This window comes from Melospiza georgiana, chromosome 26, assembly GCF_028018845.1.
Source record: "Melospiza georgiana isolate bMelGeo1 chromosome 26, bMelGeo1.pri, whole genome shotgun sequence".
NCBI lineage: Eukaryota > Metazoa > Chordata > Aves > Passeriformes > Passerellidae > Melospiza > Melospiza georgiana.
Window position 1 is genome coordinate 4064301 of NC_080455.1, and position 12654 is coordinate 4076954.

The 12654-nt window shown below is 56.9% G+C and overlaps 1 protein-coding gene across 3 annotated transcripts in view; it reads right to left on the bottom strand.

Annotated features, from left to right (window-relative positions):
- Positions 1-960: 960 nt before the first annotated feature.
- Positions 961-12654, bottom strand: part of MAST3 (microtubule associated serine/threonine kinase 3) — a 33314-nt gene continuing 21620 nt past the window's right edge. For 2 of the 3 annotated variants that reach the window (XM_058040684.1, XM_058040683.1), the window contains 21 exons: positions 12246-12321; positions 11075-11284; positions 10888-10989; positions 10272-10404; positions 9709-9776; positions 9287-9372; positions 8958-9166; positions 8520-8658; positions 8181-8313; positions 7914-8079; positions 7591-7692; positions 7227-7349; positions 6834-6943; positions 6546-6691; positions 5796-6016; positions 4674-4874; positions 4363-4589; positions 4158-4280; positions 3902-4038; positions 3547-3731; positions 961-3439 (listed from right to left, as the gene is read on the bottom strand). In XM_058040684.1, the coding sequence (XP_057896667.1) occupies positions 2424-3439; positions 3547-3731; positions 3902-4038; positions 4158-4280; positions 4363-4589; positions 4674-4874; positions 5796-6016; positions 6546-6691; positions 6834-6943; positions 7227-7349; positions 7591-7692; positions 7914-8079; positions 8181-8313; positions 8520-8658; positions 8958-9166; positions 9287-9372; positions 9709-9776; positions 10272-10404; positions 10888-10989; positions 11075-11284; positions 12246-12321 (3913 nt within the window). In that variant the 3' untranslated portion in view covers positions 961-2423. The remainder of the gene's footprint in view (positions 3440-3546; positions 3732-3901; positions 4039-4157; positions 4281-4362; positions 4590-4673; positions 4875-5795; positions 6017-6545; positions 6692-6833; positions 6944-7226; positions 7350-7590; positions 7693-7913; positions 8080-8180; positions 8314-8519; positions 8659-8957; positions 9167-9286; positions 9373-9708; positions 9777-10271; positions 10405-10887; positions 10990-11074; positions 11285-12245; positions 12322-12654) is intronic. The other variant, XM_058040685.1, reaches the window with a different exon arrangement.

Sequence of the window (12654 nt, forward strand, 5' to 3'; positions counted from 1 at the left end):
CGGGGCCCCGCCCCTCCCGCGAGACTCTCCGGAAGGAGCCGAGAGAGCCCGGAGGGAGGGCGCGGTGGCGCCCCCTGGTGGCGAATGGAGCGGGCACCGCATCGGGCACCGGGATTGAACCGGGATTGAAGTGGAAACGGGGCACAGCACTGGCATTGAACCGGGATTGAACCAGGATTGAACGGGGATTGTACCGGCATTGAACCGGGATTGGAGCGGCATTGAACGGGCATTGAACCGGGATTGTACCGGCATTGAACAGGGAACGGGGCACAGCACCGGGACTGAGCCGGAATTGAGCTGGGATTGAACTGGGAACAGGGCACAGCACCAGGATTGAACCGGGATTGAACAGGGGTTGTACCGGGATTGTCCCGGGAATGGGGCACAGCACCGGGATTGTACCAGAATTGAACCACGATTGAACTAGGATTGTACCGGAATTGAACCAGGATTGCACTGGGATTGTACTGGAATTGAACCAGGATTGAACCAGGAACAGGGCACAGCACCGGCCCTGCACTGGGCATTGGACACTGGGCACAGCACCGGACACAGGGCACTGCACTGGGCATGGGGCATCGGGCACGGCACAGGGACAAAGCATGGAGCATGGATTTGGGAGTGGGGCATGGATTTAGGAATGAGGCAGGGATTTGGGAACGGGGCAGGGCTTTGGGAATGGGGCAGGGATTTGGGAATGGGGCATACCTGGAGTGGGGTGTGGCACCAAGCACGGGGCACTGCCCTGGGCACAGGTCACTGGGGTGTGGGACGCTGCTCCGGGCACCAGCACACCAGGACCGGTACCAGAGCCAGGCTGGGTGCCAGCCTCCCAGTGCCACTGCAGGGCCCCCTCCCTCCCCTCCCAGCTGTGCTGGCACCCCGTTCACCCCCTGCCATCACCCCCAGAGCGGGCACTCGCTGCCCTGCACTCTCCAGTGCCACTGGACACCACACTCAGCGCAAGGGACGATTTTAATCCAACATAAAACTTCCCGAAGGTACGAACAGAGCCGGGCACTGGGCAGGAACACACAGTCCCCTCGGCTTTTAAGACATTTCCCACTTTAAAAAATTCCTCTTCCCACCCTACCCACGCCACCAGTGTGCAGCCAAGCCCCTCCATGCCACCGGGGGTGCCCGGTGTCTCCCCAAAACCCCGCTGCCTTCCCAAGACCTTCCTACAGAGAGAGGAGGGAGAAGCAAAGGAAACACGGAACAGCTCTGGTTGCTCATTTTTGGGGGGGTTTAACAGCACCAGTTGAACGGGAGAAGCGGGGTACGGAGCCTGGCACAAACCACACGTGCACAAAAGAATCCAACACGCAGCCCAAAAATCCACCGGGGTAACGGTGACACCTGATGGCAGCGGGGTTGGCAAACCAGGGATGTGCCCCTGTCACCAAACCCACGGCAGGGGAGGGGAGGCCAGAACATGCATCAACAAATGGAAACGTTTATAGGCCAGGAAACGGTAGAAACGGGGGAGAAATGCTGGGTTGAGCTGTTGTTTGTTGGATAGAGAGCAACGAGGGGGGAAAGAAGGGGGTGAAATTCCCAAATTACAAGTGAAGCAGCACAGGTGCTCACTGGGTTAGGGCAATTAAAAAAAAAAAAAAAAAAAAGATAAATTAAATTGGGATTTTGTAAGTGTATGTGCACTGACCCACCAACATCATGGGATTTTTGAAAGAGCAAAAACTGACCCTAAAAGTCCCATTGATATTCCCATCTGGGGAATGTCTCAGTTTTCCCCACCTAGAAGGGCCAAATGGAGGCTATAAAATCTCCAAATAAACTAATTAAACCCTTTTTATACCTTCTATAAGCTTATAAAATGATCCATTTGCTCATCATCTGATGATCCATATGCAAAGAATATCCTCCCCTCTGTATCCCAGCATTTCAGGGATGTTACTGTGGACTTGGGGTTTTGTTTTAATTTTAAATATTAGAGTTATGGGGTTCTTAGGAGATTTGGAGTGTTTCCAGCTAGAATTGGAGTTTAAAAGTAGGGAAAAGCAGGTGGGTTAGAAAACAGTGGGCTGGGAGACGCACGGGAAAGGCTGGGACTCCCAGAGCTGGGTTGGCCCCTGCGACAGTCCTGCACTGCCCGTTTAGCTTATAAAAAGTAATAAATTAATTAAGGAATATTTGCATCGAGTCCTTTTCTGTACACAGAGGTTGGGGCCCAGCTGGGGAAACGCCGCTGCCGGAAAAGCTCCTGCGTCTCTATAAAAATATGAGCATCTTTCAGGGAGTACAAAAAGCCTTCCAGGGGGCCGGAGAGCCGGGGCACAGCCGGCCCGGCCAGGGTCCAGAGTGGCTCCGGGGACATTTTTCTCATGGATTTGCCGCACAGAACGGGGTGCTGGGGATGCTGCAGGGAGCCTGAGCCATCCCTGGTGCCTGCATGGGGCTCAGGCGTGCTTGGCCCCGCTCCACAAGCCCCGGGGAGCCGGGAGATGAGCCCCCGTTGGCTCCTGGCCCTGTGCTGGCACCTGCCAGTGGCCGGGTGAGCCCTGCCCACAGTTCCGCTGCTGCTGCTGCTGCTGGGAGCCACGGTCCCGGTGCTCACACCCATCCCACCACGGCAAGGAGATGATGCTGCTGGGCTGCTCCGTGCTGCTGATGGGGTAGGAGCCCTGGCACTCCCACTCGGGCACCGCCGGCTCCTGCTCGTCGCTCTCCGAGCCCTGCACCGCGATCTGCGGCACCGTGCCGGGCTTCAGCTTCGGCAGCAGCTCCGCACCGGCCGTGCCCTGCCCTTCCTCGCTCTTGCCACCATCTTCACCTCCTGCCGCCGTCTCCTGCTCGTCAAAGCTCACTTCTTGAACCGCCTCCTGCTTCTTGAACGAGTCCCTGCGCTCCGACAGGTTCAGCCGCCGCATCACCACCATCTCCTGGTCCCGCTCGTGCCGCTCGGCCAGCCGGGAGCTGCCGGGGTGGTACCCGTGCTCCCCGGGGTAGGACAGCGCGTCCCCCTCGGCGATGGCCTCCCCATCCAGCGAGGACATCACCTCCAGGCCCAGCTTGCGGCCGCCGGTTTTCTTCTCGGCCAGGATGGTGACGATCTTCTCGGCCGACTGGACGCGCTTGAGCAGGGGGGAGCGGGGGCAGTCGGCGCTGCGGGGCCGGGAGCTCTGCCGGACGATGGTGGGGGGGGACAGGGTCTTGCCCTGGAAGGAATGGGGCGTTTTGGGGTACCCGTGGAGCGGAGACGGGGAGCGCTGCGGGGAAGGCGGGCGCTGGGCCGAGGAAGGGGTGCAGGCCAGGGGCGAGGGGGGGATGCTGCTGGTGGATTTGCGTCGTCCCACTTTGTAGCGCGGCCCACCCAGTTTGGGGGCCAGCCCGTGCAGGGAGCTGGGGCGCACGTGGCCGGCGGGTGACGTTGGGGTGCTGGAGGAGGGAGAGGTGCTCTGAGGGGACACAGCATCTGCCGTACAAAGAGAAAAGGTCACTGTAGGGCTGGAGGGACGCGGCCTCCCCGAGGGACACGCAGCATCCTGCCCTGCCCCGAGCCAATATCCCCCCCTGGGGTACCTGAGGGCAGGTCAGGAGCGGGGCTGCGGCACGGCGTGGTGGGACCCGGGGACAGGCTGTGCGTGGGGGACTCCGGGAGGCTCTCACTGGAGGACAGAGAGTGGTGGAGACCAGAGGAGAAGCTGCGGCTGGTGTGCAGCACCGACGACTGCTTGGAGATCTTCTTGAAAAGGGATTTTCTCCTGCTGTGGGGACAGGAATAATTTGGCTTCTCCTTAAAGCTGTCAGTCTCAAGTGTGCTGACCTTGTGGCAGCAGGACCAGACCCCACTGGACACCCTGTATGGCAGATCCCCAGCATTCTCCCAGTACCCCACACAGTGGGATAAATGCCATTTTGTCCCAGTTTTACCTACCTGTCTTGGCCATCCCTTTTCCTGCTCTTTTTACTCCTCCGTGCCATCCTTGTCTTGGAGCTGTTTTTCCTTGCAGGACCGATTTTGATGGAGGTGTTTTCCAGGGCAGTGGTCCTCAGGGCCACTTTATTCCCACTCTGGGGGATGGAAAACAAATCTTTGCAGCAACAGATCTGAGCTAGCTCCTGCCTCAGCTGCCAGCAAAGGCAATGATGAATTCATGTCCTGGGAGAGCAGAGTGGCTCTGGTCACCCACCTTCAGCAGCAGCTCCACCACGTCCCGATGGACCAAACCCAGCACGGACTCTCCGTTCACGTGTGTGATGAGATCTCCAGCCCTCAGCCCGGCCTCCTGCGCAGGGCTCCCCTCCTCCACGCTCTGCAACACAAACAGAGCGGTTCTATTTGGATCCCAGCTCCCTCCTGGGGTTTAAAGCACCTCTAGACCCCAGGGCACGTACCCAGACCATGTGGTGGACGGTGTAGACGTCGCTGTCGCCCATGTAGACGCGGATGGCGCGCAGGGTGAAGCCGTACTTCTTCCCCGAGCTGTGGATGATGATGGGCGGCCGCAGGCTGGCGATGGCCAGCGAGGAGTCTCGGCTCGGGGAGGAGTCCCGGGAAGAGGGGTTGGATGAGAGGGAGTGAGGGGAGATGGGGCTCATCAGGGCGCTGCCACCAAAGTCATCTGCAAGCAGAAGGAGCCACCTCAGTCCGGCAAACCCACGCGGCAGTGGCCAATCCAGCAGGGTGAATCAGCCAGCACACAGACCTGAGGTGATGATGAGGGACAGGGCTGAGACGGAGGCAGATTTGGGCACACGGCTGCCCAGGGAGGCTCTCTGCCTGTCCGGCACATCCTTCTGGGTGCTGAGCCGACGGCCCCCGCTGGGCTCCAGGCTCCGCGGGGTCGAGTTCTTGGTGCCGGTGCTGTTGCTGCGCAGGCGGATGCGGTTCAGGCTCACCAGATCGGCTGCATGGAGGGGAGGAGGGAAGGTTTGGGGATGTGGAGAAGCCACCCCGTGCCCTGCAGTGTTGCAGTGTGATGCATTAGCCTATGTCAGTATCCCGGTTCTTTACCCAGGAGTGCCAATAACCCCTCCCTTCCCCTCCCTTGCCTCTGCTAAGTGCAGTCCATCAATCTTAACATTCCATCAAGGGCATCGTGTGATTGGCAGAGTTCAAAAGATGCCTCTCAGCCCTGGGGACATTGGGCTATCCAGGTGTCATTTGTCCTCTGAGACTTCCCCTTTCATACCTGGTTGATGGGATCCCTCCCCCTTCCCTCCGCCTCTTTCTGGGGTTAAAAAGACACAGCAACCATGTGGCCTTGGTTCTGTTGGAGCTGTTGCTGCATTCAGAGGCCTGTGTGCCAGGAAAAAAGCTCTGGATTGAAACCCTCCAGCAGAACCAGGCTCTTTTTCCTTCACTTCACCTAAAGCCTTTCTGCCAGAGGTAAACCTGAGTTCCTGCATGCCTGGACTTGTCTCTAGTGCCAGCTGCAACATCCAGCCAGTCAAAGGTGTCTCTGAGGTGAAACCACCACAGCTGCCGTCCTTGGTCAAACAGCAAGGGCCAGACAAGCCCAGGCACGACCCATCTGGCTATATTGGGATTTAATTTCAATATATTGGCACCCAACGTGAGGCAGTTCCATCCTGGGGATGGATCAGTCAGGGAAGAGACCCCTGAGGTGGCACCCTCACTTTTGCTGCAGCATCCAGTTAGCCAAAGGTGTCTCTGAGGTCAAACCACCACAGCTGCCATCCTTGGTCAAGCAGCAAGGGTCAGACAAGCCCAGGCACGTTCCATCCAGCAATATTGGGATTTAATCCCAATACTGCAGGACCCTGGTTGTCCCCAGAGATCCGCACAATGCCCGCAGCCTGCTCACCGGATAACGCCGACTGCTTCACCGCGCCGCCAGTCCCCGCGTCCGAGTCTCCCACCACAAACTTGGGTCTCTCTGGCTTGGACGCCACACAAGGGCTCTCATCCTCCGAGGAGAAGGCAAACTTGGGCATGGTGTCCAGGCTGAGGGTGCTGGGCAGCGCCGTGGGGCTGCGGCTCCGCTCGTGCCGGGAGCTGGAGCTGCCGGACGTCCAGGAGCGCAGGCTGTGGGGAAGAGAAGGAGGGATCAGGATGAGCCAAGGTGGGCAAGGCAGATGGCATTGAGCCGCTGCAGCACCCCCAGGACACATCCCACTGACCCCTCAGAAATAACCAAACCCTTCAGTGCCATCACAAACCCGTGGTGTCAGCACAAACCCTTGATCCCAGCACAAACCCTCAGTGTTGGTACAAACTCTTGGTCCTGACACAAACGGTCAGTGTTGGCACAAACCCTTGGTGCTGACACAAACCCTTGGTGCTGACACAAACCCTTGGTCCTGACACAAACGGTCAGTGTTGGCACAAACCCTTGGTGCTGACACAAACCCTTGGTCCTGACGCAAAGCCTTCAGTGCCATCACAAACCCATGGTGTCAGTGCACACTCTTGATCCTGACACATACCCTCAGTGTTGGTGCAAACCCTTGGTCCTGACACAAACCCCCAATGCTGGCACAAACCCTCGGTGCTGACACAAGCCCTGGGCACCGTCAGGAGCCCACCCCAGCAGTGCAGCCCCCTGGTCACTCACCGGGGCTCGGTGCCCGCTGGCCTGCTCCTGTCCTCATCCCCCGAGTGCCGGTCCCACCGCTCCTCCTTGTCATCGCAGTGACTCCGGTCAGAGGAGGAGAGGCTCAGGGTGGAGTTGACTGCCAGGAATTCTGAGCTGCTGTACACCTGAGAGGGAGAGGAACCATCAGCAAGGAGCAGAAATTTGGGAGTTTGGGTGCTGTGGTGTCACCAAGACGGCGATGCTCAGCACAGCCACGCCGTTTGTGGTGCCACAGCATTTGGGATGCTGCAGGAGGGGCTGGAGCACCTTGCTGAAGCGGTGGGAGCAGGAGGAGAACTGCCCAATCTCCACTGATGATTCCTCATCGTTGGTTTCCTCATCCTCTGAGTCCAAGTGACGATACCTCTCGGAGCGAGCTGAAAGCAAGAGGGGAAGGGATGTCACCCTGCCTGCAGCACCCCACATCCTGCCTGCAGCAGGGCCCCAAAGCGTGACAGCCAAGCCCCAAATCCCAGGGGAGTTTTGGGGGAGGAAGCAGGTAAGGGTGAGCAGCCTGCAAAGAGGATTGCATATGTTTTGTGATTTGGGTTGTAAAGCGACCAGCTTCACCCAGGAGATTTTCATCCCCCATAGGAGCATCCAAAGTGCAGCTGGGATAATGGATTGGCAGAGGTGGAAGAGGGATGGATTTGGCCTCACTGTCAAAGTAGCTGGTGTCATCCTCTGACTCCAGCTGGGGGATGAACTCGGCCTTCTGCCGCAGCAGCCCATTCCAGTCCAGATGGAGGAAGAAGGAATGGTGCTTCACCTCGTGTGCACCTCCTGCCAGGCAGAGAAACCCACATCAGGGGCATGGGGCAGGATCCAGGGGGCTCCCACTGCCACCCCAAACAGCACAGTCTGCCCTCCACACAGAGCAAACAGCTTAAAAAAGATACACAGGAGCCCTGTGAAGCAGGACACTTCCTCTGAGCACCCTCAGCATGGCAGGACATGCTTTGGACTCAAAGCCACACAAATTTGATGGGAATCAAGGTGCCCCTAAGGGGGCTGCCATGCTTACCAGTGCCCAGGCGCTCGAGGGGGCACTGCCTCAGCAACCGTGTGATCAGGTCCTGGGCATCTGCAGGGAGAGCCTCGTCCCCTTCTGGCCACATAATTTCATCTGCAAGGAAAAAGGAAAATGAAAAGGGGTGGCTGGAAGGGTTTGGACACTTCTGGGCAGCAGGAAAGTCTCCCAGGAGCTGCAGCAGGGGAAGGGCCCTCCCAAAATGGGGAGTCAAAGCTTGAGGAGCCTCCTCACTGCTCAGCGAGGGTGACAGGAAGGAATGGAGCTTCCCACGTGTTAAAGGAGGAGCCTTGGCTGCTAGGAACACTGACACTCACCACTGATGACCTGCCCGAAGAGCTCCTCGGGGGTGTCTCCGAAGAAGGGGACACAGCCCACCAGGAACTCGTAGAGGATGATGCCCATGGCCCACCAGTCCACGGGCTTCCCATAGCCCTGGATGAGGATGACTTCGGGGGCAATGTACTCCGGAGTGCCGCACACCTGTGTGGGAAGCAGGGGCTCACACCTCTGCAGTGACCTTTGCAACAAATCCTGAGGTTATCAGGGATGGCAGGTCAGCCACGTGGAGCAGGAGCTCGTACCTGCTTGTCCATGAACTCCCGCGTGTCCTTCTCCATGTGCCCTTCGTAGAGGTTCGTGGTCATGTTCATCAGGCCAATCTTTGACAGACCAAAGTCTGTCAGCTTTATGTGGCCCATGGAGGTGATGAGCAAACTGCAGGAGAAGACAGACACCCCACAACGCTGCTGGTTGCTTCTGGCGAGACCTGAGATGGACCAGCCGCACCCCAGGGCCTCTGGTCCTGATGCAACAGCACAGAACCAGTCTCTGGGGAACAAAACCCATTCTGCCCTTCCCTCTTGGCTTTCCCTTCCCCATTCAAAGCCCCATCCTTGCTCAGAGCTGCCCCACAGGCTCACTTGTCAGGTTTGAGGTCCCGGTGCACGATGCCGTAGTTGTGAAGATACTCCAGGGCAAGAACGGTCTCAGCAAAGTACATCTTGGCCATGTCCACGGGCAGGGGGCCCATGTTCTTCAGCAACGTGGCACAGTCCCCCCCTGTGGGGACACAGGGGGCTCAGGGAATGCAGCAAGGTCAGCAGGACCAGCAGGCTCCCACCAGCCCCTCCGAGCAGCTGATCCCCCGGCACGGGGCACAAATACTCCCATAGGTGACCATGCTTCCCTAGGTGACCACAGTCACCACCTTCATCATGGAGATCAGGACCACAAAATCATCTCCTTGTGCTTCCCTGGAGCACAGCAGGGCAGGAGATGTCCAGGTGGTGTCCTTGATGCTCAGGCTTTGATATCCTCCCCTCCTCCCTGCACCGTCCAGTCCCGAGCTCTGCTCTCACCTTCCACGTACTCCATGACCATGCAGAGGTGCCGCTTGGTCTCGAAGGAGCAGAACATGCTGACCACGAAGGGGTTCTCAGCAAAGGTGAGGATGTCCCTCTCCACGAACACCTGCTGGATCTGGTTCCTCAGGATGAGGTTCTGCTTGTTGATTTTCTTCAGGGCGAAGCGCTGCCGCGTCTCCCTGTGCCTCACCAGGTACACGGCCCTGGAGGAACATCCAGACCTCAACACAAATCCTCCAGCCACCACACCATGGGGCACGGACAAAGAAAGGCTTTGGAGTTGTTTACAGATGGAAACAACTGGTAGGAGCTCCTCAACTCACCCGTAAGCCCCGTTGCTGATCAGCTTGATGGTCTCAAAGTCCCCCTCACAGGGCTTCCTCCGTGGCACAGGGATTGAAGGCTGGCTCTGAGGAACACACAGGTTTTTAATGAAGGAGGAATTCACCCAGCACCATCATGTACCACCTCCAAAAGCTTCCTTCTGCCAGAGCCCTCCCTAGTGTCAAACCCCAAAGCAGAAGCCTGAGATGCTCTGCAGATCATGAGCCCCCTCTGAGCTCTGTCCACTCAAGAAGCCAAATGAGGGACTGTGAGATCTTCCCCTTGAGTACATCAACCACCTCTGGGGACAATCCAAAATGAATAGCTCCCAGCCTAGGACAGCTGCCAGGAGCTCTGGTGAGGGGTGAGGTGGGAGGAAGCTGGAGGCAACAGGTGGGACAGGCAGTGGGACCACGCTCACCTCACAGGTGTCATCATTCTCCGGTGTGATGGTGTTCCCGCTGTCGAAGTGATCCAGCTGCCCCATTTCTGCAGATCACAGGGATGGTTTTCACTTTCCTCATGATCAACACCCACCAAAATCACCCCCTGCCCAACCACTCTCCCCCCCAACCCGGAGACCCCGTGGGGATTTGGCCACATGCTTTGCTTGAGCTATCCTATGGAGAAATTCAGGTCATGACGTTAAGAGGTTCAACACAAGGTTAAACATTTATATAATTCTTTTTTTTTTTTTTTGATAGTCATTCCTGCGTTCTCCAGGGATTATGATTCACCCCCCAGGGCCACGGATTAAGTGTTTTTGAGCTTAATCTGCTTTGCTGAACGTGTTGGAAGCAATAATAAGGGATGTGGGGCTGGCCAGAAGGACTTGGCCATCGTCCTGGTCCTGCTGTGACCTCTCTGCCATGACACCAGCTCAGCCCTACATGGCTCCCTGACACCCCCCAGTGCTCAGTTGTGATCACCAGTGGACAAACTGGGAGTCCACATCCTCCTGCAGACCTCAGAGTGGTTCCTTACCCTCCAGTGGGTCCTTGACGAGCCCCAGTTGGCTGATGATGTATCTGGGAATATCAGTCTTTATTCCCTGTCCAACTTTGGCATGTCCTTCTGCAGCTTCCAGGAGATGGTAAAACTCCTCCGGGTCAAACTCCTGGATGGGGAAAACCAAGCACAGTTGAGAAGAGAGATTTTGCAAAGTGACATTTTCACTCTAAGCCTTGCAGGTGACACCTGTGACTGGGGACAGGCCATGGATGCATCATTCCCTTGTCATTCTCCAGGTCATGGGTGATGGAAAAAAAAAATGCAGTTCTGTAGTGAGTTGGCCTTGGAAGGAAAACCAAGGGAGATGAAAATTTCATCAGGAACCACAGCACGAGGTCACTGCTTTAGAAATTGAGCAAATCAACCAAAAAGAAAAACCAAAAAACCTGAAAACCACAGAGTCACAGAATGGTTTGGGTCAGAAGGGAACTTAAAGATCAGGGAGACCTTCCACCATCCCAGGTTGCTCCAAGCCCCATCCAACCTGGCCTTGGACACTTCCAGAGATCCAGGGGCATCCTGGAGGCTTTGCCTCCTCTCTAGGCTGGCACACACCATGAAAGACAAGACAGGAGCCTCCATGTCTTACCAGGCACTCCAGAAGTCGGGCAGGCCGGGAGATGATGATCAGCAGCTTCCTCACCAGCTGATCAATGAACTTCACCTCCTCGCTCTCAGAACGCTCCTGAGCCTGTTGGGAGTGGAGACAGAATCCAGGAGTCTCTTGGTGGCCTCACGAGGTGGCACCAGGCAGGGAACTGCCCCTCCATACTCACGTCTCGGAGCATCTTCTCCAGCTTCTCCTGCAGCTCCATGAAGTAGCGGGAGGTGATGAGAGCTCCCTGGGACTTGGCCAGGCAGTCTCGGGCCAGCTCGATGATCTGGTGGTGGATGAAGCCCAGCACCCCATCAGCCAGGGGCAGGGTGCTGCTCGGGGAGAAGTTTGTGATGGTGTCCTGCAGGCGCTCCTCCATCTGGGCTGTGGCCTGCAGGGCAGAGTGGATGGTGATGGCCAGGAACACATGTCCCCATGCCATGATGGCTCTGGCCAGGATCTCATCCTACCACCTCCTGCACTTGGTTTGGCCAGCCAGGATCTCATCCTTCCACCTTCTGTACCGGATTTTATCAGTCAGGATCTCATCCTACCACCTCCTGCATTTGATTTGACCATCCAGGATCTCACCCTACCTCCTGGACTGGGTTTGGCCATCCAGAATCTCATCCCACCACCTCATGCACTGGTTTTTATCAGTCAGCATCTCATCCTATCACCCCCTGCATTTGATTTGACCATCCAGGATTTCATCTTACTTCCTGGACTGTGTTTGGCCAGCCAGGATCTCAACCCACCACCTCCTGTGCTGAATTTTATCAGTCAGGATCTCATCCTACCACCTCCTGCATTTGACTTGACCATCCAGGATCTCATCCTACCACCTCCTGCACTGGGTTTTATCAATCAGAATCTCACCCTACCTCTTCCTGCAGTTGATTTGACTATAGAGGATCTCATCCTAGATCCTGGACTATGTTTGGCAAGCCAGGATCTCAACCTATCACCTTCTGCACTGGGTTTTATCAGTCAGGATTTCACCCTACCACCTCCTGCATTTGATTTGACCATCCAGAATGTCATCCCACCTCCTGCACAGGGTTTGGCCATCCAGAATCTCATCCCACCACCTCCTGCAGCTCAAATATCCACATGCACATCAAGGCCCCCACCTGGGAACTAGCTTCCAACAGACTGCAAAAGCTCCACCAAAGTCTCCAGAGCCCTCTGCCTGCTTGTGTGGATAACAAACCCCAGGTTTGTTGTGTCTCCAGTGTCCCCAACACCCCCATGATCTACCCATGGATTCCACACTCCCACAGGGAGGAGAAGGCACTGCCAGGATGCCGTGGAGGCACCAACACGCTCATCCCTCAAGTCCTGGCTGTTACCTTGGGGAACCTCTCCTTGTAGACATGGTTCATCATCACCACCTCATTGTCAAACGTTCCACTCGTCCGTCCAGGGCTGCAGGGGGAGGAGAAGGGCGGCGTTACCAGGGTCAGGTCATTCACATCTGTGCAAATAGTCACTGTCCCTGCTCCTAACTCCTGGTTCCAAGTGGTGAAAACTCATCCAAGTGGAGCCACCAGCCTTGAGCCAGTGCTCCCAGCAATGTCCCAAACACTGGAGGTCCCTGGGATGTGGTCAAGGGAAGCTTAACCAGGTCCCCAAACACAAATCACTTGGAAATCCAGAACTGAGAGGTTCTGGGTGTTCAATCATCCCCTCAGCTTTGAAGAGCTCGTCAGTCCAGGGCTGCAGAGGGAGGAGAAGGGCGGCGTTACCAGGGTCAGGTCA